We start from the raw sequence: 26,586 nt of genomic DNA on the forward strand, positions 1-26,586 counted from the left end.
TTAAACATCTGCATGAGACAAATAATATTGGTGACTTTGTGCAACACAGTGGCATGTAAAGTAAAAACAATTTAATGTGCAAGAGAAGTCAGTATTCAGTTACCCTTCATGTTGGCCACCCAACCAGAATGATTGCACATGGAAGAGTCACTTATGGCCTGTCAAGTGCAGTGCATCTCCAAACAGAACTGCAAGCCAGTTTCAGACAAGCTGGCCTCAAAAACAGGAGGATGAATGATTTGGCCTGGTGCCCTAATCACTTGCAAATGTGGCTGTTTTGCTTCCAGAATCCAAGCCATTAACTCTTTACAGTGCATTGCACTATTACGTAAACATATGTTTACCTGGAAACAACACATAGTTATCCTTTTATGAAAATAAAATTAACTCTGGATTCTTAAAAAAAATATTTTTACTTGTCTCACTGACAAAGCATTCTTCCACATTTTTTAAAGTGGTTTATGTTGAACACTTTAAGTTTCCATTAACAGAAGTCTCAGATGTGGAGGTCATAAGGCCTGTACGATCATGTTTTTTCTGCCAGCAATTTCTGATGGCTTTATAGATGGCAAAGGCAGGGATGGCCAAACTAGGCACTCCGGAGAGGATTACAATAATAACATACACCCAACCGGGATATTCAGTCTTCTGTGTTTTGGGGAAGTTCTCCTGAAAGAGCAAACAATCAAGTTGCAGAAAGTCATGAGGAGCAAATACCTGGGAACATGCACACATTTGATAATTCAACAGATCAAAACCAGAGGCACAGCTAGCCACAATGGCACTATAATTTGCCTGCTCCGCAGCAGTTTCCAGTCCCAGCTGTTTTGGACTTATTTTTACTCAAAAGCGATGGGAAGAAGATGGTGTGAAAGAAGCAAAAGGCAGGAAGGGAGGCTGGTGGTGTTCCTGGCATGCTTCCCAGGCACAAAGGCGTGGGGGGTGGGGGGGGCTCACAGGCCACCAGGGCTTGGTGGCCAAACAGCCTTTGGGCAGGAGGGCTGAAGTCAAAGGGTGCAGGAGGGCTGAAACATTATTAAGAAGGAAGAGAGGTTGCCAAGGAAGAGAGAAGAAAGCAGTCCCATTTCCCTGCCTTCCTTTCCCTCCCTTTCTGCCTCTGTCTCATGAAAATAAAAAGCCATCTTTAGAAATTAAATGTGCTTGCAGGACTGTTTCTGCTTTAAGGGTGGCAGCTAGTATAAGGCAACAAACAAAAAGCAGAGCTAGACTGTCAGGGAAGAGATGGGGTGATGGAGAAAATTATGGGACCCACATTTTTTCTAACATGCCCTTCTCTGTACCACATACAGCTGTCTATTCTGCAAGGGGAGGAAAGGAAAAGTAGGTAACTCATTGCTGCAATTATAATTTAAATCATGCTAATACATTTGGAAGAGGAAACAAGAAATCTGACTATCAATATTAATTATTATCAATTTCTTCTGTTAGTGAAGCTCTCCAGCACTACTGCAGTTCTGTGATTTAAAATGCACACAGAAACAAGTGCAATATCAAAATGGCTTCACAGATTTGGTCCTTTGTCAACACAGAAAGGTTGCGACACTTCCAGCTCTTCTATAATTCCTGCTGGGGAACTGACATCTGTTTCAGTCTTGCCTGACAACTGGAATATGCTTTGGTTTTGTTCCAGTTCAGAAAAGTTACTCAGGTGTTGCTATATACCAGCTGCAGGCATCACAGCTGAATTTAGGACTTATTTTTTAAGTGTTTTGGTTTTTTTTATTACTTTATGTCTTGTAGTAAGCTTTCTACCAGAAAACTTTCAGGTGGGAGATGAATATGACTGGCTATGACTCTTAGATTAAAGAAGAATACATAAAATAAATCTAAATAAATATTTTGGTTCCATATACTTACATAGCTAGGATCCCAAATGCTGTAGAGCAGTTCTTCATTGACTTTCACCACAAAATAAAAGAAGAAGATAACTAACATAATGAGAGGACTGATAACTCTCCAGGTAACCTGCCAGAAAATATTGGGCTTGTGTCCAATCATGAATTCAATATCCTTGTTAAACCTAGAAACAAACCCAGGAAGTTAAGGACAGTAAAAACTCATCAAGATCAAAGGGTGCCTGCTCAAAGGGTGCTCTATCCCTAGCTGTGCTTCCCAGGACTGTGCTAATGTCAACGTGAGATGAGGGTTGATAGCAACATCAAACTACTAAAAGTAGTTCAAATTAAGGCAGCTATTGTAGCAAGACAGAAGAATTTTTTTTGGAAATGAACTTTCTTCAAGCAGTTTGTGAAGCGTATACAAAATAGTTTTGCCACAAAAGAGTCAGTGCTGGTGGACTTTCTCTATAACGAATTGCAGTATCGTTTCACAATTTTTTGGTAAGCAACTTAGAGTTGCATAAATTAAAAGGAATGAGACAGTATTAAAAAAGAGCAATAGCAAATGGAAGTAATTTAAAAAATTAGATTCTATGCATGTTGTTTGCTTCATTTGGATTTCTACCATTTTCCTCAGGTTGAGTACTGAAACAATATTTAACTTTACACATTATTAAGAACACCTAAAAAGGCGTTATTTGGGTTATTCATGGAACATGCCGTGGACAATGGGGCAAAAATGTCTCGGTAAGAAGAAACAATCCCCGCATTCAGAGTGATACTCTCTGCATCAGTCATGAACTAATTTATGACCTCTACATATGATGCAGCACCATGTACATACACTTCTTAAAAAATACTTATTTTTTGGAAGGTTGGGGCCTCTGTTGTTAGTCCTCTTGTCTGCCTTTCCTGCATATCCTATGGGGGTAGGTCTAAGGGGACTATTCAGTTGGTCCTACAGCTATGAACAACACACAGGATTAAGTTGAGTCTCAATTACTATGTAAATTTATTTTATTTTCACTCCTACATTCTAAGATCTAGGTATCATTCTTAAAATTATATGGAGCCTCATGTCCCAGCTGCAGAGCATGTCCAGGTGTAGTTCATGTGAGTGTCATGAATAACATGTGGGTTCTCCTTCAAGCAGGAGCACCATCTTTTTACAAATGACCCTTTCTCAGAAAAAGGTCACAGAGACTCATCTGGAGCAGATACCACCACCTTTGGGCAGGGGCTACAGCGATGTGTACTGGCCAGAAGCATGAAAGTTCAGTGTGAAGCTCTTTTCTGAATCAATTCCCACCCCTCTGTGGCCTCAGCCCATGTTTGTGTCCTGGGAATAATTTCAATTTGACTTTGTAAAGTGTTCTGAGATTTTAAAGGGAAGCAAAAGTGATCAACACAGACTTTTCTGTTCTTAACACATTAAAATAAGCTGCCTTTCTCTAGGGCACTCCCTCTGCTCATCTAATTTACCTAAATTGATTTGTGCCTCCTCAGGTAATATCAAACTTTAAGTATGGGAAGATGGGCCACAAGGGCATTCACCCCCTGTCCAGGAGCAGCACAGCTGGAGGGTCTGTAGGTTCAAGCAAAACCTATGGGTAATTGAAGTCCCCGTGCTTTTTTCATAGTCTTCATGTATTAATTATGAAGAGAAAGATGGCAAAATTTGATTTATTACATCCCTAGAAAGGTGCTAGGATAATTACTCACTGCTACAACTGATAAAGTCCTGAATCTATCAGATAAGAACGTATCTCGGTAGCCTTGGATTTGCATCCTGCTGTAAAACAGTATCTGCAGCCTGCCTGGAGATCCCTGCTTGGGACAATATCATTTAGCATTAACTTCAAACACTCCTGGGATATACCTCTGTTTTGAAGATTTATTGTAAATCTCACCGTATTTAAAATGTAAATGAGTTCTAGTGGCACTATGTAACTGCTGCAAATACGTATGTTCTGATGACTACTTTAAAAATAAATTATTTGCACTCATGTTATTATAGTCTAGGGCACTTGCTAATGCTTAATATTTTCTTGCAGTATCTTAGGGATGTGTTTATTTTAGCTGGTTGTTACAGAGCATTATCTACTATAATGTATTACTAAAGTGAAAACCTTTCATGTACAAATAAAAATCCCCACTGCACTCTTAGCAAGTATTTTCTCTTTTTGTTGAGAATCATTTTAGAAACCTAAGTCATATAAGCAACCCTAAACTACAGTTGCATAATTTCAGAGATTTCTGTAACAGAAATTCTATGCACTGATATGTAGCAAGATTGCAGCTATATAACTGATCAATTTATGCACTAGTTTCTAGTAATGTTTAACTTGTATTTCATACCTGTCTATTCCATAAATGTAGACGACTGAAAACATCTCAAAAAATGCAATTATTAACAAGGGAATAGAGCCAGCAAAACCGTCAAATAGAGCCAGCCAGTAATTACCAGACTTCAGCACAAAGATAAAAGCTAACAAGTAAGACCCCATACAAATGAGACCTGTGAAAAAAACAAAACAACAGCACATTTAGGCAAAGAAAGCAAAACAAAAATAAGTAAGATATTTTCCCAGTAGCTAGAAAGCTTTATAAGTAACTACTATATTTTTTGATGATATTCTGAGAAGGCCTGTTTTCATGCAGGTAAAATGTCAAAACTCTCCTAACATTGCACAGGTGGGAGATGTTGCAAACAAAATGGGAGAAGGCTGAGGAGACAGAACAGGTCTTCTTCCTCCTTGTCTGTGGGACAGTATTGCACCGAGGGAAATCCTGCCTGAGTGAAGGGCTTAGGTCCTTCAGCTTCCCAACAGAGGGGGTGATAATCATTGTGAGCAGGCTGACAGGCAAGTCATGGGTGAGCAGCTGTCTGCAGGCTCAGAGGGTACCTCACAGGAGCTGCTCTGTTGGGGGACATGAGAAAACCTTCAGTAGGTTATCTAGGAGCCTTAGGACCATGACAGATCTGAAAGTAGATGGGTGGTGCATTGATTTTTCAGCATACGAGTTATTCCCTGGGGAGGGGGAAGGTCACTTGTCTCTAAAAGAGCACTTACCAGTTACAAGTTCCTTAGGCACTTTAGGGGGTATAATTTTGAGATCTTGTAAAGGTACAAGCACACCTTCCATATTTCCAAACATAGATGACAAACCCAAGCAGAAGAGCATGATGAAGAAGAGAATGGACCACAAAGGTGAGACAGGCATTTTGGTGATAGCTTCAGTGAAGACAATAAAAGCTAGGCCAGTTCCTTCAACTCCCTGTGGAGGATTTCAGAAGCTCCAAAATTAGGCTCGGTAACATCATACAGCACCTAAATTTACATTTGTATTCACTAGACTTGGTGTATGCTACACCATACCACAATACTTGGGCTTTTTGCTTCCACAAAGACCTCCTAATGCAACAACATATTTACTGCAATTATAATACAAATTCTATTTCATGGAATTTCATGGACACACATTTTCATCTGTAATTCACCACCCTTTTAACCAAAAAAACCCAAGGTGCACCCATTTAATTCTTCTTTTAACTTTATTTCACCCCAGGGTCAAGGTCCATTCTTTCTGTGCTGTGACGCACTCATGCTGATCAGGACAGGACTTCCTGCTGCTTCCTCACACTGGGAGTCTCTCCCTGGTCACCTTGTCCTACCACAGCTGCAGCCAGTGAGTTCCAGAGAAATACCTGCTGCTATTTTGCCAGCTATGTGAGGCCAGCCTAGAACACTTGTGTGTTTTGTTGCTAGTCTGATAGATTGCCAATACTTTTCAGAGGAATTAAACAGTTTCTCTCTTCAATATCAAAGTAATTCTTCAGTCCAAGAGCATTCTAAGCCAAGTGTAACATCAGTGGAAATATATAAAAAAAAACAACAACCTTAGAAGAAAAAGCATTAAGAAATTAAAAAGTTGCCATACATTCCTACCATAATTATGGTATCAATATGAGTCAGGGTGTTAAACTCACATCATTCAGGAAGGTTTCCAGATTACAGGATTCAAACTTCAGGCTTGCAAAAATCATTGGATCAGTAATGTTACATAGCTGCTGCATTTGTTCAAAGTTATCTTGGGTTACATTACCTTCCGGCAAATCAAATGCATTCATCAGAGTAAGAATATTTCTGAAAAAATGAAATGCAAGTAATCTGAAATTATTTATTTGTAAGCATCCTCAAGATTCATTTTCATCGTCAAGTTATTAAGAGCACAATGTCAAGATCAGATTTTGAAACTGGGAAGTCCAGCAGTTTTGTGCATGTACAAATCTTCCTTTCTTCTTCCAAGATGGGACCAATACTGTCTTCCATAGCACAGACGACAGCTAAATGGGTGGACAGACAGCCTCGGGACCTGTGCAAAAGTTGGGTGCCCATCTTTGCACTACAGACCCGGCATCAGTTCCCAGACTGGGCAGCTTCTGGGAATGTGTAAGGTGTCTGCAAGTTATGTATCATGCATTTTTACAGCTGAATGTGGAGGAACTTGACTGGAACCCACAGGGTCTGGCAGCCCTGGTTAGGATGGAATCTGAATTTCTCTGGTGAAATTAGGTACCTCTGATGAGACCTAAGCATTTAAGTTCTCCAGGAGGCAACCTAAATACAGAGCTGACACAGGGACCAGGGAATATACATTCATTCCACATATCAGCTGAGTAGGCATTGATTATTGTGAATTCTGCATTGGGTATTTTTTGCAAAGTTTCTAAACAATTTTTCAGTGGTTGGTAGAGCTTCATCCAATGAATGAAAATGGGAAGAATTTAATGAATTAATTCAGGAGATTTCCCAACATAGCATGCAGAGTCACTAGCAGTACCTGAGATACCTACACTGTGATCCAGCTGTGGCCAGGACTCTCAGAACCCCCTGGTCATGGGGAGCTTTCTTAAAATGGGCAGTGCTTTCAGTGGCTCATTGCAAGTGATCTCCAAGGCAGAACTACATAGTTTGGCCAAGAACATCAGGAGACCTTTGAGGATTTGACATCAGCCATAGTAGACGTAGCAGCAGCCGCCTAATATCCTTTTCTGTTTTTTTAGAGTATGTGATGCAAGATCCAATTTTTCACAGAACTAGTTTTATTGAAACTTTTTCCCTATGCAGTGAAATAAATACATTTTTCAGAACATGGTGTTTCATACCCATTGTTGCAAATTAATTTTTCACATTTACCTCTAAAACTATATTCTAGCATATTTTAGTGAAACAAGATACCACAGACTGAATAAACCTTTGTGTAAATAGAAATTGTTACAACAAAAGCAGTTATATTCCAAATAACTGTTTCAAAAACCATTAAAATATGGAATATACTTTTCCTTATTACTTTTCAGAAAGATCGGGGAATAATGTAAAATACGGTTGCTTATGCAACATATATGTAGGAAATCAATTGGCTTAAACAATTATTACTTCCTAAGCAATTGACACCATGTGATTAGAATATTTTGAAGTAATGACTAGTCCAATACCATGTGGGTCAAGAGCTACAATTATTCAAATATGATAAATTTATTATCATCAGGCTAACAGAGCTGCCCCAGCCAAACACACCTGCATATTTTGTGGTTTTTTTCCCCAATAACTTACTTGTCAAAACAGTCATCATATCTTTCTGTGGCTCTGAATCCGATGATGGAATATATGACAGTTGCTGCATAGATGGATGTGAAACCATTGATCACTGAGATAATCAGAGCATCTTTTTCACAGTTATTGCTGTAATTCAAAGAAAAGAAACAACAGATTTCAAACACATTCCCAAAGTAAGTACTAAACACTAGCTACAAAGACTAACAAAAAACTAGTCTACAGATGCATAGGTACATCAGTATACTCTCTAAGAGCATACAAGTACAGCTATTAAAGATGGTTTTAGTGAATTAAAACTTGGTGCCTTAAGCAATTTAACATCTATGGTCTTGGTTTGGGTTGAGTTTTTCCCTTCAAACAACCCTATTCATAAGGAATAACCACCTGAGTTGTTTCCACATCTGGATCATGGAAAGTAGAACATGAGGGGCAGAAAAATATGTCTCCTCCTTATTGTTCCTGGCATATGTGTGTGCAGACACACATTGCCATAGGCTGTATTTTAGCTGCTGGGGTATTCTGCTACAAGGTGAAAGTTTTAGGTCTGGATTCAGACAGTCGGAAAGGAAAAGTGAATAAAAGTTTCCATAGCACTTCTGTATGGTGAAATTGCAGGAGCCAAGAGCACTTGGGAACAGATTTGTTTGACTATTGGCCAAAAGATAGTTCAAAATGTCCTCAAGTTTTGGAAATTTGATGGACCATTTTGCTAATAAGGCCAGACAGAGAAGCTGTCCCTTGTGAAAGGTACAGTGCTTTGTAGAGAATTCTCTGCTATGGGCACTTCTTGCCAGCATACCTGCGCTAAGATGAAAAAATTGCAGAGCCTGAAAGAGACATTCATCTGAGGGAGAAGATAAAGAATCAATATTAAATTAGTTAATGGTTTTATGAGAAGGCTGTAAAGCTGTTGATATCACAGTTCTCTTGAGCAAGAGAGGGCTATTGAGATTAAATGATGTTGTTATATTCAATTTTCTGACCTCTTTTGAGAGGGGAAGAAAGACAAACCTGCCCAGCCAAGACCTGTGACGCTGTGACCTTTCCTCATTTATAGCATTGCAAATAGGTCCCTGCTGGGCAGAGGGCACTGAATGGAAATTCCTTGCCATACTCTTGTGTATATGATTGTGTAAGATTCTCAATGATAGGCTTGATAAAAATACTCCTTCCTTTCAGAGAGCGTAAGATGCTCAAGCTCCTCCTTGTTACGAATGACTGAATCCCTGATGGCATTGAAGCCTCATGATATTTCCTGAGATATTTATACTTCAGATTAAACCATCTGAAAGCAGAGTGACTCACACCTGGTCCAGCTGGTGCTGGACTGCAGGTGGCCCAACATCAGTGTAACTGTGGAATTTCACACACAGACACACTTTTTTTTTTTCTTTTTATATCTCCATGGGAATTCCATGACTTTCTGCAGTTTCCTCCTGAAGTCATGAATGACTGAGCATTGAAGGAACATGGTCTGGTGCCACAGGCCTGTGTGTTGGAAAAGCAGGAGGACAATGCTCTTTTTCTTTATGTCTTTTGGAAAGATGCAGAACACTCTCATCCCTGCCCCCCCATGGTTATGGGACATTGACTTGGACCTGAAGCAGGGCTTTGTCACCTCACACCAAGACTCGCAGGCACCAAAAGTTACAGATGATCTTTTAAAAAACATCTGAAATCAGGAGTGGTGGCAAGGAACTACATCGGTGACTGAAATGTTGGTGTGGTGTGGCTGAATCTGAGCCATAACCGAAACACAGATTTCTGAATGCACAACCAAGCCAGATATCCAAAACTTAATTGGGAGACATTTATTGAAAATACTAGGTTCAGAGAATGACACACAGTTTGTCTTTCAAGAGGGCAGTGCTGAAGGGATGGCCAGCACCAAAGGCATTGGTGGTTGCTCCAGTATTTTGTGAGGGAGAGCATAGAATATAGCACTGCGCTGTAATTTGCAGACCAGGTCAGCCCCTGGGTGACAGGAGTTCACGCTCCATCTCTTCCCTGGCCCCAGTGCATATATAGAGAAAGGAACTGAATCTGAATTTCAAAACTCCTAGTTATATCTTCTCATCTCTAAGCTAAAGATTTAAACTGTGGTCTGCAAAATGTGTGTACCATCACCCAGCTCCAACAGTGCAAGAGATAAAGGGCATCACTGTGCATCAAGAGTTCCCACAAAGGAGGCTCCTGCTCATCAGCCGGTGGTGGGAGCTTGTCCCTTTCTTTCCAGCCTGCAACACATCTTTGTGCAGGAGGTCAGCCAGTGCTGGGACCTGAAATCTTGGCTCAGGAGAGCTAGGATCAGTCAGAGGAGATGTGCCTTACGTGGCTGAGGGGTTGGTGTCCCAATCCCAAGTAACATAGCAATAGGGAGAAAGTGGACATGTTTCATTTGAAAGAATGAAATATTCATATAAATTTGGCTTTTGACTGGCTACTCACTGAACAGAGTTGTAACTGGAGAATGAAATGAGGCCTCCAAAAGCCAGGGAGAAAGAGTAAAACACCTGAGCACCCGCATCCAGCCACGTCACTGGGTTAGCCAGCTCGGTAACCTGAGGCATCAGACATACAGCTTTCAGCATATGCAACATCGCTATTTAGACTGAATATAAGGGATTTAAAACAATAATTAAACCAAGAACACTAACCATGTAGAACTCACTATTTTTGAAGAATGTCAACAAATAGGTCAATACTTTTGTCAAACTTAGCAGTTCCCCCCCCCAAAAAAAACCCCCACCTAAAAAACCCTATATGCAGGTTTTATGCAAATAGTTTGAAAATTGATAAACCAGTTACTTTCCATAGCTGACAGCTGCCATGCCGGTTTCCAGAAAAGGAGGTTATTATTTAGCGTTAATAATGAACATTCTGAGAGCTTCTCATGGAAAATGAAACCCCTTTTTATTTTGTTTAAAAATTGTTGTATAGTTAAACTACTTGCTTAGGTCTTTTGTCCATATAGCTGTGCTGATTAGATGGGTTCTACTCCCAACTGCACAACTTGTGCTTTAAAGTCAGACTTGTCCTTAACTAGAATACAGGAAAAGAAAGCAAGTCCCCTTATGGCAACCCCATTGTATTGCTCTGTGATGATCTTTCCATTTTCTGTAACAGATTTTGGTGTGGTGCAGGGAGAGAGACAGAGAATGTCTGTGTACATGTCTACTTTTACACTGATGCAAAGGATTCACCTCCCAGAATCAAGATTTTAAAGGTGCCTGAGGGACAGTTAGAAAAGCACCAATGGAGGGCACTAATTTTCAGTCGGTTGTTAATTACAGAGTGTGCTACATTGTGTTTCACTAAGGGACAAACCATGCAGTGACTTACGTTAGGGGTGAAGAGATACACAATTCCATTGGTTGATCCCTTCAGTGTCAAGCCACGGATGAGAAAAATGGTAAGCACAAGGTACGGAAGAGTTGATGTTACATACACGGCCTGCACAAGAAACATGCAAATAAACCACTTAAGTAAAACAGAACACTTGAATAAAAACAGCACCACAGGGAAGAAAAGGGGGGAATAAACAAGGTACTGTGACTAACAATAATGACAGGTTTCAAGTGAGTCACAATTAACAGACTACAGAAAAACTATGTTCAAGAGGAACAGTATGTGCCGTTTGATAATAACCACTTTTACAGTTACAGTGCTCTATTTAAGACAAATTGTCATGGTTGAAATTTTACTCAGATAATTCAAAAGCAGCATAAAAGATAATGTACACCCTGAGATCAGGCTGATGCAAGGATGGGCTTTTAGGGCTTCGCTGGGCAGCCAAACATTGGTCACTCTTTCAGAGAGATGAGGGCTAGCACAAACCCTCTTAAATCTGTACATGTATGTTTTGAAGAGAATGACCATAGGAAAAAGACAGAGTCCCTTGATCCTGCATTAAAGATCAATATTAATGTTAAGGTGGTAATACCTAAGGAATGCTTTACTAGGACCTATAAGGACAAGGAAGCCAAATTGCTCACAATAATCTCCACATAAATCAAATCAAATTCCATTCATTCGGTTTCCATCTTCAAAAAGCAGGCCCCGTGATGACACACCAAGCTTTAGACGTGCTTTTTTACTCAAGAAACCGGCAGTTTCTACAGTAAGATTAAGTCTGTATCAATAAGGAATCACAACGTCATAATTTATATAATCTCATAAAACTCCCAAATAGAGTACCTTTCCTGTTGTTTCGATGCCTCTGATTGTGCACACGTACAGTACACCCCATGCGCATGTCAGACATAACAAAAGCCACCACTGTATAGTGCCTGATTCATCAATGGAAGTGGAGATGTTTAATGTTTCTCTGTACCAGAAATAGTCTACAGGAGAGCTCTTGGCACACTCTTCTATGTAACCTGTAACCACAAAATGTTTGTCACTTGGTATTTTAATTTAGTTGAAAAAAAGGAAGTTAAATAATAAAATCCAGTGTTCTAAATTATACCCCCTAATGCCAATGAATTTCTTGTTGGCTTATTTCAGATTCTTGGAGGCTGGTTTCATGCAGAAACAAGAGATTTGAAAGACAATTTTTTACCAGGGGTTTTAATACAGAATTTTTATTTATTTCTATGAATTCAACCATGCATATAAAATCTTTGAAGCTCACTCAGAGACCTTTCTGTCTCTATAATTTTTCTTTTTTTTTCCTCCAAAAATGTGAGATTAGAAGCTTCTTGTGCCAGAGAAAGTGCAGAGGGATTTCTGAGCATAAATGTATGTATATTGCATGGAACACTTTTTCTTTTTAGTAGAAGAAAAAATGGTAAGGCAGATGTTTTTCAATAATTGTACACTTCCTACCTCATCTTAAAAAAAAACAACCCAAACTCAAACAACATTGGGTTTTCCGCGTGCATCCTGCTCTTTCTTGCCTGATAGAGCCTGCAGCCAAGCAACTCTTTTCCTCCCACAATCAGCAATACTTTGTCTTCCTCTGTTGTGGGGCATCGTTCAAGGTCTTGCCAGCTGAGGTTGGATTCTCAGCTCCCTGCAATGTGCTGACCTGTGCAGTATTCTGCCCTGTCCTGCCCTTATATGGGGCTTTTAATACTTCTTCTGGGAGGTGAGGTGCAAAGCTCTCTGAAGAGCTGTTCACTGACCCATCAGAAAAACCTGCTTCATACAGTTTCACGCAGGACTGACTACGAAAAACAAAGCTGCTGTCACCAAGCAGTATCCAAGGAGCTATAGACTGTTGTCATATTGAAAGATACAGGTGTTTCCTATGGATTATGCTTTTCTCTTTTTTTTTCTTCCCCCCCCCCCCCCCCCCCCTTCCTTTTCAATATGCTAACAGAAGGCTGTTGGTGATGAGATGGATGAAACACATTGTCTAAATCTGGAAAATGTTAATGTTTATGCTAGATTTTCACTACAAAGTGCAGAGAATATTCTGTATGTGAACACATCTATCAAAATCAGCCCTGAAGTTTCATATAAAAGGTCAAAGTTTGTCTCAAAGATTAAGTGTTGATCACATTTTATATAATGTGAATTTTTACAAAACACAAGTATCAAAATAGCATAAAGTTCCTGAAAGGACTGCCATGCCTTACTGTTGTTTTACAGAAAGAGGCTCAATTAGGCCAATTGCTAGAAACAGAAGAATGTGCTGTGGAACAAAATACAATATTTCATAACGTATACCTGTTCTGTTGTCATTGAGAGGACAGCTGCTCCAAGGCAGGGGCTCTTGGAAAGAGTTGAAGAAATACCACATTACCCAGGCAATAATAGTATTATAATATAAACCCACCAGGAAGGATACAAACATTGCTGCTATGCCTGAAAAAAATAAAATCAGAACAATTCAATGTAAGTTTCAATACTTTCATCTTCAAGACATATCAAAATATATAAGTATGAGCCTCAACCTTTCCCCACTCTCCTCCTCACCTTAATTACAGGGATTATAGCCTTTCCCCTCTCCTCTATTTTGGATGTAGGTTAAATCACTGTAAATTTGTTACCTAAAGGTTGGCCAGCTGAGTCCTACATAGACTTACAGCCTAAAATTACTCTGGGACTGAAACTGAGACTCACATAGTAGACAACATTATGGGGGGACTAACTCCTTACAGACACCACACAATCCTGTTCACAGTCTTGCCAGATGATATCTGGGGAGTTTGGGATGCTGGGTACATGTAAATCTCAACTGACTTGGGATTTTGCCTAAATGAGACCCAGACTGTCTTCCTCTTCCACAATATCACTGCAGAGGTCAGCAGAGGTGGTGGTGTATAGGATGGATGGGTGCCAGGAGGCACAATCTGTGAAAAGGTGCAGGATTCAAGGTGGTATCTCTCCTTTGCTTGCTCCCAAGCAATCAACCTCTGGTGACTTCTCTGGTAGACAGTAAATGCTAATGATTAGCTCCTGAGGGCTCTTAGGTTCTGAAGAAGTTTGAAAAATACCAGATGCAATGAACAAGTATCTTCTGTAACTGATTTACAGACGCAGTGGATGTCAACAATAGTCCTAACTGGCTGCATTTATTCCCTTTCAAGTCTTTGGTTATCATAGAATCACAGCATAGCTGAGATTGGAAAGGTCCTCTGAAGGTCATCTGGGCAAACCCCCTGCTCAAAGAAGGCCACCTAAAGCCAGTTGCCCAAGACCATGTCCAGGCAGATTTTGAATATCTCTATGAATGGAGACTCCACAACCTCTCTGGGCAACCTGTGCCAGAGTTTCTTCACCCTCACAGTGTTTCCTCATGTTCGGATGGCACCTCCTGTCTTTCCAGTGTGGTATCTGTGGAGTTTTTCATGCTGTGTGCATAATGCTGCTTTTACTACATTGTTAGATGGAGTGTTTGGATGCTTGGAAGTCTAGTCCAGATGTGAAGAAGTATTCACTGCAAAATACTGCCTCCATGGCTTTTGGCATGGTAGCTCTCTCAGATGTAAGGAAGTAACATTACATGAAGCTGAAGTCTGGTAGACCAGCTTAGGGAAAGATTCAGCTATTTATCCACAGAACAGTCACAGAACAAATTTTTGGCACACTTAAACATTCAACTTAATGGTAAAACCAGCCAATATTGATAATACAGAAAATACCTCTGAAGCCCCAAACTGGTCTCAAATTAGAGGAAGGTTTTAGCTAGACCTACATGGGAATGTGGACACGATATTGTTGTAGTGCCTCATCATGATTAGTTTGACCTATCAATGGAGTGTTAGTGAGAAGGGAAAAGTAATATATCCTGGAATTTCTTATGGCACATCGGAATAAAATCCTGAAGATTTGCTCTTCAGATTATCAGTTCAGAAACTTGTGCTTTCTCAGGTGGCTTTTTGCATCCTCTTCAGACTTACCAACCCCTTTCAGGGTAGGGTGGATAGAGCTCCAGACACCCACGCTGCCTTTCCTCAGCCTTTGGCCAATGGCAAACTCAAGATGAAGCAGGGGGATACCCTCCAGGACTAGCAAAATCAGGAAAGGGATCATGAAGGCTCCTGAAATGGATAAGGAAAAAGACCATTTCCCATCAGTGAAGTACTACAATAAAGCATAAACATTAGATTTGTGGGCTTTTAACATAGTGAGTGACTTGTAGGCCTGCTTGTGGAAACCGTTCTCCGGTTTCTGATCAGTGTTTCTGCCTAATTGCCCAAGTATGTAACTTCATTACATATGTGGTTTCAGGCAGGGATTCTTATTCTTTCCAAGTGACAAACAAAAATACTCCCAAGGTTAAATTTTGAAGAAGCCACCTTGGTATTACAAGAGGAGGTAAGGTGAAGGAAAGTTAATTACTTTCCTGGAATGACTTCCTTTGCTTTTTCTGCAAAAGATTATGGCTTTATTATAATCGGGAATCATGCAAATTATATGAAGGAGTTGAATGAACTAAGCAACATGCCTTGAAACATCAGGCAGGAGCCTGGGGCTGTCTGCATAAAGTAACCAATAACTTCCTGGCAGCTGTGTTCAACAGCTTTTATGTTTGAGTAGATGAGATCTGAAGTTCAGGGTTCAAACCTTGTTAATTATGACAAAGCCGGTTAGTATAGGACAAGTTTTTAAAATTAATTTCTTCCTGAACAAAGTGTACCTGGGACGTGAGAGATAAGAGAGCACCACACTGGAATATCAAAGTGCAGAGTCAAATGCTTGAATATTGCTACATGTTATACATAATAACAATTATGGTTGTTGTTACAAAAAGTCTTTAACTTCCTAATGATAGGCAGTAAATAATCTTAGTGCATTAAAAAAGTGAAAAACAGTATGTGAATGGTTCAAGTTTGGGCATTTGCTGACTTTTTCCTCATGTACACAATGAAAATCAGATTGTGAGTGAAAGAAGAAATTTGAAGAATGGAAACTATAGTTTTGAAACCAAGGCAGTCAAATGTTTTTTCAAAAAGCTGAACTGCATGCTTGTCTGCTTCATGGGTATCTTCTTGATGTTGTCTACACCAGTTGTAGAAACTACCATTACTGCAAAATTTTCACTTTCTGTGCACTTCAATAAAGTCTGCTAAAAACAATATTGTTGTATCAAGTGGCCACTATTATAATGAAGTTAGCAAACTATACTTTTTGCTTTCCACTCCTATGGAATTTGTGTAATGCTAGTTACTCACCTGTCTTTCACTGACATTTTTAACATTTGCTAATCAAAATCAGTCATTTTGAATACATGAGATACTATTCAAAATGCTAAGCACTTTGAAAATGCACATGCCACACAGCAGGTTGAATGACTAATCACTGGTGCACCAGTAAATATATTTTTTGTTGACTGGCTGCTGAAATACAGCTACACCAGGAATGGTGATGTAATTCTCAGCTGCCTGTGCCCTGGCATCATTGTTGATGATGCAGAAGTCTTACCCAGCACTGGCAGAGGTTCTGGGCTTCATTGAAACTGCCTCACACTCAGTCACTGCAAGAAACTGACTCCCTCTGTCCTTTCAGTTCCTGGCATTTTTAAAGGTGTCTCCCATGTTGTCTGTATGGACTTGCTTAACTGTGCTGGAACATGGAGCGATGTGCACATAACGGCCCCTCTTCATCTGATTAGACATGCAGTGCATGCAGATTTGGCATCAAAGAATTTGTTCTTTACTGATATGACATCCTCTGTGAATAACACTTCTTTTAACTGTTTTATTCTTGCTTTCATAGAAAACAGGATTTTTGCAGTGTACATGATGCATGCCCCCTCGCTGTCGAGAGCTGTCCCCCTACTTCTGATGGCTTCCTCCCTACATGGGAGGGTCAGTGGGACAAGCTCCACACACAGGGCCTCTGGCCGTTCACAGAGACAGCTATGTGTCACTGCATGGAGCTGCAAGCAGACAGGAATATGTTGTGTGCTCCAACCTCGTGCCAGGCTGGCACAATTTCCCCCCTCGCACTCTGTCCAGGAGCTCTCATGAGGGTAAGATGAGATAAGGACAGGATAGTTGCGTTTATGCTAAAAAGTTTCAGTTCCAGAGCATTCTCTCTGTTTTAAGCCCAAGACAGCTCCTGAGTCTGAAACCTGGCCCTACGGAGTTTGTACAGCTGCTCTATCTGGAGCTTTTCTTTTTACCACCCCTTTGGGATGCCAGATAGGTCTCTTCTGTACCACAAACTCGTTTCTCTGTGGTAAAGCCCTTCCTCAGCAACGGTAGTAATTAAGTCCAGAAGATGAATCTGTACAGCTACGTGATCCAAATACTCTTAATTTTTGTGCTCAGGGTAAGTCCTTGTCACCCTTTGAAACTCAACTTGCAGTGATTTTAAATCATCTCTTGAAATTTAAGAATGGACTGGCAGTTAGTTATGCTAAGGTGCATTGCTTAACCGTCTTTGCTGCTAATGGAGACATGTAACTTTTTTTTTCATCAGGTCACAGTAAGATCACTTAGGGACATGATTAGGAATTCCTTCTCCCCCACCCCCCCCCGGTCAAAGATCTTGTTGCATAAAAAAATACACAGTCTTTATAGTCCTTTTGATCTATGACCACCTGTTTCTTAACATACCTGTCAAAGAAAATATTTTTTTTTTGGTAATTACCATCTCTGTTAGCAGAAGGGAGGGAAGATCAGGCTGTTTCCTATGAAGCATTAAAAGCATTTCCTTTAGAAAGCATTCAAAGGTAGTCTCAGCTTTTTGCCTTCAGTAGAAAGGAGTCTGATTGATATTCTGATTTGACTCCATTTTTTCTATACTTGAAACATCCTTGTAAACCTTAAATGTGCACCTCCACTCACACAGCTCTAGCAGCCTGGGTAGACATCATGCCTCAACCTCCAAAGACAGCGAGATTCAGCAACAGCACTGTCCCTACACCATAAGCCTTCCTGTTGCCAGCACAGTGCACCAAATTTTGCACCAAAGTGCAAAAAAGACTCTCAGAATTGAACCATCTTCTGTGGGGGACATGCCATGAGTGCTCTATCAACCTCAGAGTATTTCCTGAGGTTTCAAGATACTTTACAGAAGTCCCCTTATTAAGATGTCGCAAAAGAAGTCTTTCAGCACGCCACATCTTTGACAGAGCAGTCAGGTAAGGGGACTCCATGACCTTGTGCAGCCACAAAAAGGGGAAAGGATGATCTTCGTGGAGCCATCTATCACATGAAAATGGTGTGCTGCCCAACTGTGTGCTCACAGCTCCCTGGCTTCCTTGCTACCTTGGAATTACTGGGAAATAAATTTCAGGTTCTGGGATGGACACAAATGGGGAAGGTGGGTATCTGTTCACCCCTTTTGTCATCCCAGACATAAGTACATGGTGCGTGTACACACCTGCAGTACAGAATTTATATCCCTAAGCAAACAGATAAAACTAAAATCTCTAGTTTGAAGGGCTAGGTGTTATGGTAGCTCTGATGAGTTAAAAATGCAGGGTGTGCCATGTCAGAACTGGACAAATAAATAAAGCTACCAATATTTAGTTGTAGGAATATTTGTATATTTTCAAGAGAAATAAAACTGCAGTTCTCAAGTATGTATGTCACTTTTTGCTCTTTCTTGGGTTCTTCTCTTTCCAGGGTTCAATTGTAACAGCCAGCTCAGAAGTCTGACTCTGCTTTATTTTCCATTTCTCTCAATATCTCCCCAACCTTTCTGAAAGAAGCTACAAGTGATAACAACTCTGAAAAGCTGCTATATGGGACATTAAAAAAAATAAATCAATGCTTTTTAAGCTGTCACTATTTTATAAACCTAGCAAATAAGTCAATAATCTGAAAATAAATGCTGTATAGATGTATATAAACAACGAGTAATCTTCCAGTCTGAAAACCTTACAGCTGAGATACTAGATTCTTATCCCGTTTTGGTACTGTATTTCAAAACACGTAATTGATTTGGACACCTGTAGATATTACTCTCTCTTTAATCTAAGAGTTTCAAATGTGAAAATGAAAAAAAAAAAAAAAAAAAGGCTTTCAAATAACTCCTCATAAAGGGAAGACAGGTAGACTTCAGATGGAGATGTTTTTCTATACTGTCATATCCTTAGACCTCTACTGTAGTGAGGGTACCAGTACCAGCGAGGAACTGCTGATGTTTTACTGTCACTTCATTCAGTGTGGCACACACAGAAATAAAAAAGCTTTCTCTCACGCAGTGGCAAGGTTTACTGCAGACATACGCGAGCTGTAGACTTAGACTTTTTTTTTTAATCAGTGGTTTAAACATTAAATATATGTCCTCTTTTTTATAATACTCAACAGGGACGAAACAAAAATGTTTAACCATTGATTAAATGGGATATTGCTCAATAAAGATTAAACAAAATCTATGTGTAATGTCAGAGATAGCTATCAAATGAAAGGAAATTTCAATCTCATTAAACTGTTGAAAGCATGGAGGCAAACACCGTAGCTTTTACACTGTGTGTATATTGAAATCTTGTTCACCTGTGGTAATGATGTATTTTACAACTTCTAAGACATTAAAAAGGTAAAATGTGTTTTACTCCATTAAATTTTACTGGGGTAAATATTCAATTTTTAAAAATATAAAGTCACAGTCTATGACAACAAAATAAGTAAATTATGCAACCACCCATTTCTTTTTGTATATCACAATGTTAAAACACTATTGTCATGTTGTGTGTAGGAAGAAGCAGCTCTCATATAATTTTAGATTTAGGTTCAAAGATCTGAAAATCAGAGTTATCTATATACTCAGTATTCCTGACTACCTTCACCACAGTCTATTTGCAGAGGAAAAATCCACCTTCCTTGAAGTCCAAGTACTACAAGGGTAAATTTTATACTTCACAGTAGTCTGTTTATGTTTCATGAGGGATATAAAATGTGCAAGCACTGATTCACAAAGTAGGTGAACATCCAGCCTCATTTGGGAGCGCCCTTGCTGAAATACCTACACCCTTGCTACCAGACCTCACTCGTACTAAATGACTCCAAATGTTCATCCATATAATTCATATTTCAAAAAGAAAGAAGTTAAGATAGCAAGTCAGCCCTCAGAAATTAGAAATTATTTTCATAAGGTAGTCTATACAACCTTGATTCTGCATGCACCTTATGAGACAACCTCTAATTATATGATCACATAGGACTTTTTCTTATCCCCTGCAGATACCTGCTGTGTGGTAAATAGCTGCATTTTTGTCTATCTTTTAATGCATGGCCATAATCCACCACCTTATCCAAAGTGAGCTTTATGGGTCTATAAAATAATCATGCCAGGGACAGACTTAGGAGCAGCATAATCCCCATCTCCAATGAAAAAGAGCAGCAGCAGGGATTCCTGCTGCTCTGCATCCAGGATTCAGTGAAGACGTACCTTGAAGACACAAAGGGTGAAGGCATACATATTCCAGAGTAAAGGCACTGGACAGACCAAGCGAAAATGGAGCTTTGTCAGTGCACTCATGATTGTGGTGTATGCTTTGTGTTAGTTAACTTGGAAGAAGGTGCATGATGTTGCAGTTTGCCCCTACTCTGTTACAGAGGCACATCTGTGTCCCTGACCTGGTCACACAAAAGCAAAGATAAATGAATCATATTGGCCATCATGCTGAGTGGCAAAGAGTAAGGCAAAATGTGTCCAAAATATCTAGTAAATACGCATTTCCAACAGGAGGTAGCTCAAGCCAGACTTAAAAGCATTTGTGCAATCCAAAGCGATGCAGATTGCTGCATCTATTGGGCGTTTGCTGTGCTGTGAGCATGGCTGAATGGGAAACAGGGAAGCAGAAGCCAGAAAATTGCATGAGGTAGAAAATGTCTCGGCACCAAAATATCTTCAGAAATAGAACTTCAAGATCTGTTTTTACAATACAGATAGTCACATGTTCAAATTCAAAGCCATCCATCCAAACAACAGCCAGAGCCGTTTTTGTTTTCTAACTGAAGGGAGAAGCTGGAGAATAGGCACTGCATTGAGAGGATGGCAGTCGTGGCAGGAGATGGATTAAGCCCTACCAGAAGAGGCTGAGGTGCATGGTACAGCAGGGAAGGGAGAAGGATCAGACAACAGCTCTCCACCTTCACATGTGATGAAGTTGAGAAGTCTTTTCTAAGAAGCCATGGGAAGGCATTGCTGCCCACTTTTATGTATTGCCTCACAGCATTGCATAGGAACTGACAGAGAAAGTAGCAAGCCTGGCTACAGGGACACATATCTGTACAGTAGCTCTGAGCCCAGAGCCAGCCACCTAATTTCTTTACTATGTGCTGCCTTTCACCTTCTGCCTAAAATTTGACTGAGAGAGATTCTTGGGGAAGCATGGGGAAGCAAGAAGCCGGGGATAACTGGTGTTAGTGTTCCTGAGCAAGGACAAGCCACAAGCTGATAAGAAAGAAAAATAACTGCTGCCACAGGATAAATTAAAACAGTACTGACGAACACACAAAAGCAATTGATAATTCTTCACTGACATCAGTCAAAAAACCATGATCCATACTGAGTTCTTTGGATCTGTTGGATGTTTATTTTTCAGCTGCATTTCATATGGTTAGAACATGAGGGAAAGGAAAGATAGACAGAAAAGCAGGAAAGTGCCAATGAAACAACCCTGGGAAAGAAGGCATGTCCACTTTCTAAGTAGAAGAACCTGAAAAGCCAATGAGTACCATGAATTCTGGAGATATCCATCCACTTTTTCAAATTAAAATTGTTACACATGGAAAGGGGGTTAGTGCCTTGTAACTTTTTTTGTTGCAAGAGTTGGCTGTGCTGCAAATGACCTTCAATTTGAGCTGCAAACTCTAAACACCAGCCCATGTTAGAAAAATCTTAATGTTAAAGGTGTCTCTTCTTGTAACTGAGTCATCTGTTGTTCAACACCCCTGAGTTTGTACCAGCAGCTCCCCAGAGAGCCTTCCTTGGTCCCTACTCTAACTAGGTAGAGGAGTTTTTAACATCTTACTGTGTACATTTAATAAAAATTACTTTGAAATACTGTTTCTTAAGCCAAAAATTTTCTTTCAAGATCAAACATCACAAAGGAACAAACACTTTTTACACATATGGCAGAGTGAAATGCAGATAAAAAGTAGGCAGTGAGCAGAAAAGACTGTCAGAAAATGAGGAATGTATGTTGTCATATAATATTTAAACATTGGATCAGCTCAAGATCTTTAAAAACAAAATGCAAAACAATGAAAAATTTTTAGTGTGGTCCTGCAGTCCTAACCTGAACCCTAAGGAGTCACAGGAAATCATATGCTAAATAGCATACATTTGGATTTTAAATGACATAATAACACTAGCTTCTAAAAACATATTCTTAACATTAACTACTTTCACGTTATTACTCCTATTAATAATTACACATGCATGGATCCTACAGCTGATGCACAGTTTAGTCCAAAACCAATGAAAACCCTATAATGAAAAGATCATTTGGGATTGTGATCAGAATCACACTCCCAAGAAGTTTACGAATATTTTAAAATATACATTATATATATGTATGCATGCAAAGTAACATCAGTTTTAGATTGAGAAAATATGCTATGTACATGACAGTGCAAGACTGATTTGATCAGTCCCACATCCCGAAATGAAAACAGTCCCTTCCTTTTCTTCCATCACTAACATGACTTCAGTGGGTGCTCATAACCTGTGAAAAAACCTTCTCCGTTAAGACGGTCTTCTAGAGATGAACATCGCTATTCTTATAGGAACTGACCAGTTCTAAGCATATGCTATTATTTGTTTCCCAAAAGAGAGATTAAACTTAGTTTATAGCCAAAGTTAGTTAAGATATATTAAAGACATACCTCCTCCATGGCTCTGACAGAGATACGGAAACCGCCACACATTTCCTAAACCCACACAAAACCCTACACACGTCAGCATATACTGAGCCTTGTTATCCCATTTTGGTCTGGAGTCTGCCTCTTCTTTCTCAAGGACCTCAAGTTCTGCATGGGAAGGTATCCTGTCCTCCAGGCCAGGATTGGGCAACTGTAGCTTCACCATATTTTAGTTCCCGAGTGAAAACGCTGCCCCAGTGAGGAGATAACGAAACAGGCAGCTAGTTAGAAATCTGTGCAAAAAGAGATCATTTATTTGCTGTCTTCAGCTATATATAGTGAACCTTTGGCACTAAACTTGAAAGTGCAGGCTTGTGGTAAAAAGAAGTGTCAGCAAATCATTCGATTGACCAAGTCAGCTCTGACACTTATTAATGCTTTATCTGTCAAGGTTTTATGGAACAGTCTGTTCATCTAGTAGAAGACATTGATTTCAGCTAATGTAATTCAGGAGATAATTTGGCTATAAACTGTAATCGCCTATAAGGTTATGAAACACCCCTTGCCACTCCCCTGTTTAAACTCACTTAAATACATATATAGCCCTAGCAAATATGGAGTAAAAAGATTCCACTGGCCACAGACTGAATACAGAGGTTTCATACTATTTATCAGGAAGATAAACTGCTTGTGAATCACCATCACATTCAGTTTCCCATAGTGTATGCTTACAGAATTGCATGTTCCCTGTTAATTGCCAAAACATGTTCTTCCGTCTCTGTAAGAGATCCTACCCTACTAAATGCTCTGACAAAAAAGATGAAGAATGAAAGGGATTATAAAATCTGACCTTTAAAATCATAAGCATAATCTGCTTACCCTAACACCTCTAATCATTATAGAACAAGGTCTGAAGACTATAACAACTTTCTTGTAAACGGGCTTGAAATCAAAGGTCCCTTCATCTTTTCTATGACCCTATGATGCACTGGTCAAAAATAAAAAAGATACACTGGTTAACAAATATCACAGATACTACTCACATCCTCATTCTTTCAGTACAAATCATAACAAGACTGTGCCATCTGTATCTCAGTGTTATCAAAAGATAAGTACTCGCCACTGAAAACTAGAAATAAAATCTAACACAGTGTGTGTTGTAGGAAAGAATTTTGTCAGCTCATTGCATGCAATGATACAGGGTGGTCAAAACAAAGAATTAGAAGGGATCTTGTAAGTCTAGCCCCTGCAAAAGGTGAACCTATCACAGCATCCCTTTGCAACCTTATTGTGTCAATTCAAAATTGGGGTTTAGGTACTCCCTATTTCTAAAAGGCTAGTCTAGATTTTCAGTCCTCTTATACCCTGAGAAGGCTGTTCATTATCTTTTGAGTTGAAAAGTTGCAGAAGAAGTCTTCATCCTTGATGTGGACAACTGTATATTGTAGCCCAGGTGGATTTTCCCTGTGCCTTGTAATCAGGTATTAGTATTTCTCTAATTTGACTTGAAATATCTCTATCAGTTTGCCTAGTGATAGCACTTGCCTTTTTCATGTCCCTGTCAGTTCTATTGACGAGCTGTCTCCTAATTAACCACTGGATCAACACCTTTCCCCTCTTTTAGTGGTTACAACTAAGGATTTCCTGGCTTGCAGCAGAACTTCTTTCTGTAAGTTACCAAAAGCATGTTTTAAACTTCACCCAGTTTCTGATACTCCAGTATATTGAGCTACTCAGTTCTTCCAGGATGATACATGTTCAGCATTCACAGTACTTCGGAGATTGCATCATGAGTATTTCGCTAACATGCTACTACTTTTTGTCCTTGGTCATTAGTAGAAGAATGGCAAAAGACTGTTCCTAAACTGATCCTTGAGGAACTGCATTAGTAACCTCACCTTAGACATCATTTCTACTGTCAGCACAGCTTATCATCACCATCAGATCTTTACTTAGATTTTGTTCATGTTATATCTCCTATTTAGCTTGGCTAATACATCCAGTGGTGGACAAGCGGCCGCTGGTCTATGAGGGTCCAAAAAGACTATATTTACTGTACTTTCCTTATCTAGAAAAATCAGTTTTCACTTTTAAGTGGCAATAGAGAACTTCCAAATTGCGGCTCTTCGACTTCTAATTTAACAGAAAGACTTTGACCTATTGGTCAATAGCAAGAAACTGTACGGTCCAGGAGCTCACAACTAATCTGAGTTATTATTCTGCCTCCTGAACTGTAGGAAGATAATCCCAGTATTCATGCTGTAGGGAATATGAGGCAGTAGTAAAGACCAGACAGAAGACACAGAAGAAAACCCAACATCCTCCCCATAATATTTCTACATTCCCTGACTTGTAGGCTTTAGTTCTAAATCTTTGCGAAGTCATACGTACAACCTCTTTCAATAACTGAATCAGATTGTGATTACATACTGTCCACACAACATATCTTACAGCTACAATCTAATGTCTGTGTAGTCAGAAATCTTTGACAATCCAGATTCTGTGTAGAATTTATTGAACCTAAAATAGCATCTTTTTCTTTAAGCATAGTGCAAGCTGACATGGAAGGAATGAATGTAGCTTCCTTTAGGAATCAGATTGTATGAAGGCAAAATGAGAGGATATGAAATAAATTCACACTTGTATTAGGGTGATCTGAAAAATTCCAAGTTTCATGTGCAAGCAGTTTCTATCAAGATCCAAAAATACATTCCAGATAGCTTTCTACTGAATAAATCCGAAATGTCTTTCTGGAGAAGTTTCTCTTACTTCAGTAATGCCAGGTTCCAGTGGTTGTTATCTGTCAGTTGTTAAATATTTGCAGAAGCAAATATGCTGGTATAGCATCTAGCTCAAATTTCCTTATCGGTGTAATTGCATGGCTAATGATCTTGGGAGGCGTAGCGTCTTTTTCTGAAGGACCTGCGGTAGCCATGGCACCAGCTTGACCATGACCCACAGTCGCACGCAGGGGTTGTCTACATTGCCACCCTGTGGATTTGAACGCACAGGCTGGGGCTGCTCTGCGGTGGCCACAGTCACTTGCTTGTCCAACAGAGCCCCTTTCCTTCGCTCCGACGAGGTGAACTTCCCCTTCAAGTAACACAAGGCTTAGGTTTGGCACATCCCACAGGGTTTGGTAAAATTCATAAATCTGGATGAAATCAATCCTTTCACAATATAGGCTGCCAAACAAGACATGTTTTGCAAACCGCTAATTATAAATCACGGAGAAAATTGATCTTACATTTAGATTGCATTACTTGTGTTAAAGCATTTCGAATGACAAATCTGTCTTTTTGTCTGCTACCCCCATATTTTTAATGTATTGTTTTTTCAAAAAGTTAAAAGAGACCATACAAAAAAAGTAAGCCATCTTGTCCATATGCAACTCACAATTTTACAAAAACTTTATTCAAAAGGAAAAATATGCCTTTTAGAATGCATATATTTCACTGGAATACACACCTACACATTTGTGAAAGAATATGGGCATATTCCTTTTCTTATATGAGAATGTCTTTCATCTTGCAGGACAATGAAGATGTTAGGAAAGAGTATGAGAGGGGGTAGCAGTTAAGAAAAGACATGGCAGTAGGAGAATACTGGGGATGTAGATCAAGACAACAGCAAGGACGGAGCTGCTCGCTTCCCTCTGGGTGGCCAGGTCTGGCCCATGATGTGGTACCACCTGGGTGGAGGGGCTCCCGGCTACAGGCAGCCCCCAACATGTCTGTGGTAGCCTGGGCTCCACAGGGACTGTCCCTGGCTCGGAGACAAGCCATCCTTCCCTGAAGTGCAGGTGGGGCCTGACAACCTCTCCCAAAATGACCACCTAGCAGCTGCTCCTGCTTCTGACCCCTCAGGGGTCTCCCTTCACACCGGCACAGG

The 26,586-nt window shown here is 39.9% G+C and overlaps 1 protein-coding gene across 1 annotated transcript; it reads right to left on the bottom strand.

Annotated features, from left to right (window-relative positions):
* On the bottom strand, positions 1–26,081 carry SLC6A19 (solute carrier family 6 member 19). Its single transcript, XM_005443790.4, has 12 exons — positions 22,720–26,081; positions 14,830–14,970; positions 13,154–13,291; positions 11,678–11,859; positions 10,823–10,933; positions 9,929–10,041; positions 7,478–7,606; positions 5,851–6,007; positions 4,934–5,138; positions 4,218–4,377; positions 1,879–2,041; positions 1–669 (listed from the first exon to the last, which is right to left on the bottom strand). Exons 1-12 carry the CDS (start codon positions 22,919–22,921, stop codon positions 460–462), a joined length of 1,911 nt encoding a protein of 636 aa, XP_005443847.1. The 5' UTR covers positions 22,922–26,081; the 3' UTR covers positions 1–459.
* Positions 26,082–26,586: the final 505 nt, after the last annotated feature.

Source organism: Falco cherrug, chromosome 3, assembly GCF_023634085.1.
Source record: "Falco cherrug isolate bFalChe1 chromosome 3, bFalChe1.pri, whole genome shotgun sequence".
Taxonomy (NCBI): Eukaryota; Metazoa; Chordata; class Aves; order Falconiformes; family Falconidae; genus Falco; species Falco cherrug.

Coding starts and splice junctions, on each gene's coding strand:
- SLC6A19 (XM_005443790.4), bottom strand. CDS start 22,921: ATGGTGAAGCTACAGTTGCCCAATCCTGGCCTGGAGGACAGGATACCT. Junction 6,008..7,477: donor TATGATGACTGTTTTGACAA/GTAAGTTATTGG, acceptor TCATTTTTTCAG/AAATATTCTTACTCTGATGA. Junction 2,042..4,217: donor TACATTTATGGAATAGACAG/GTATGAAATACA, acceptor GTTTGTTTCTAG/GTTTAACAAGGATATTGAAT.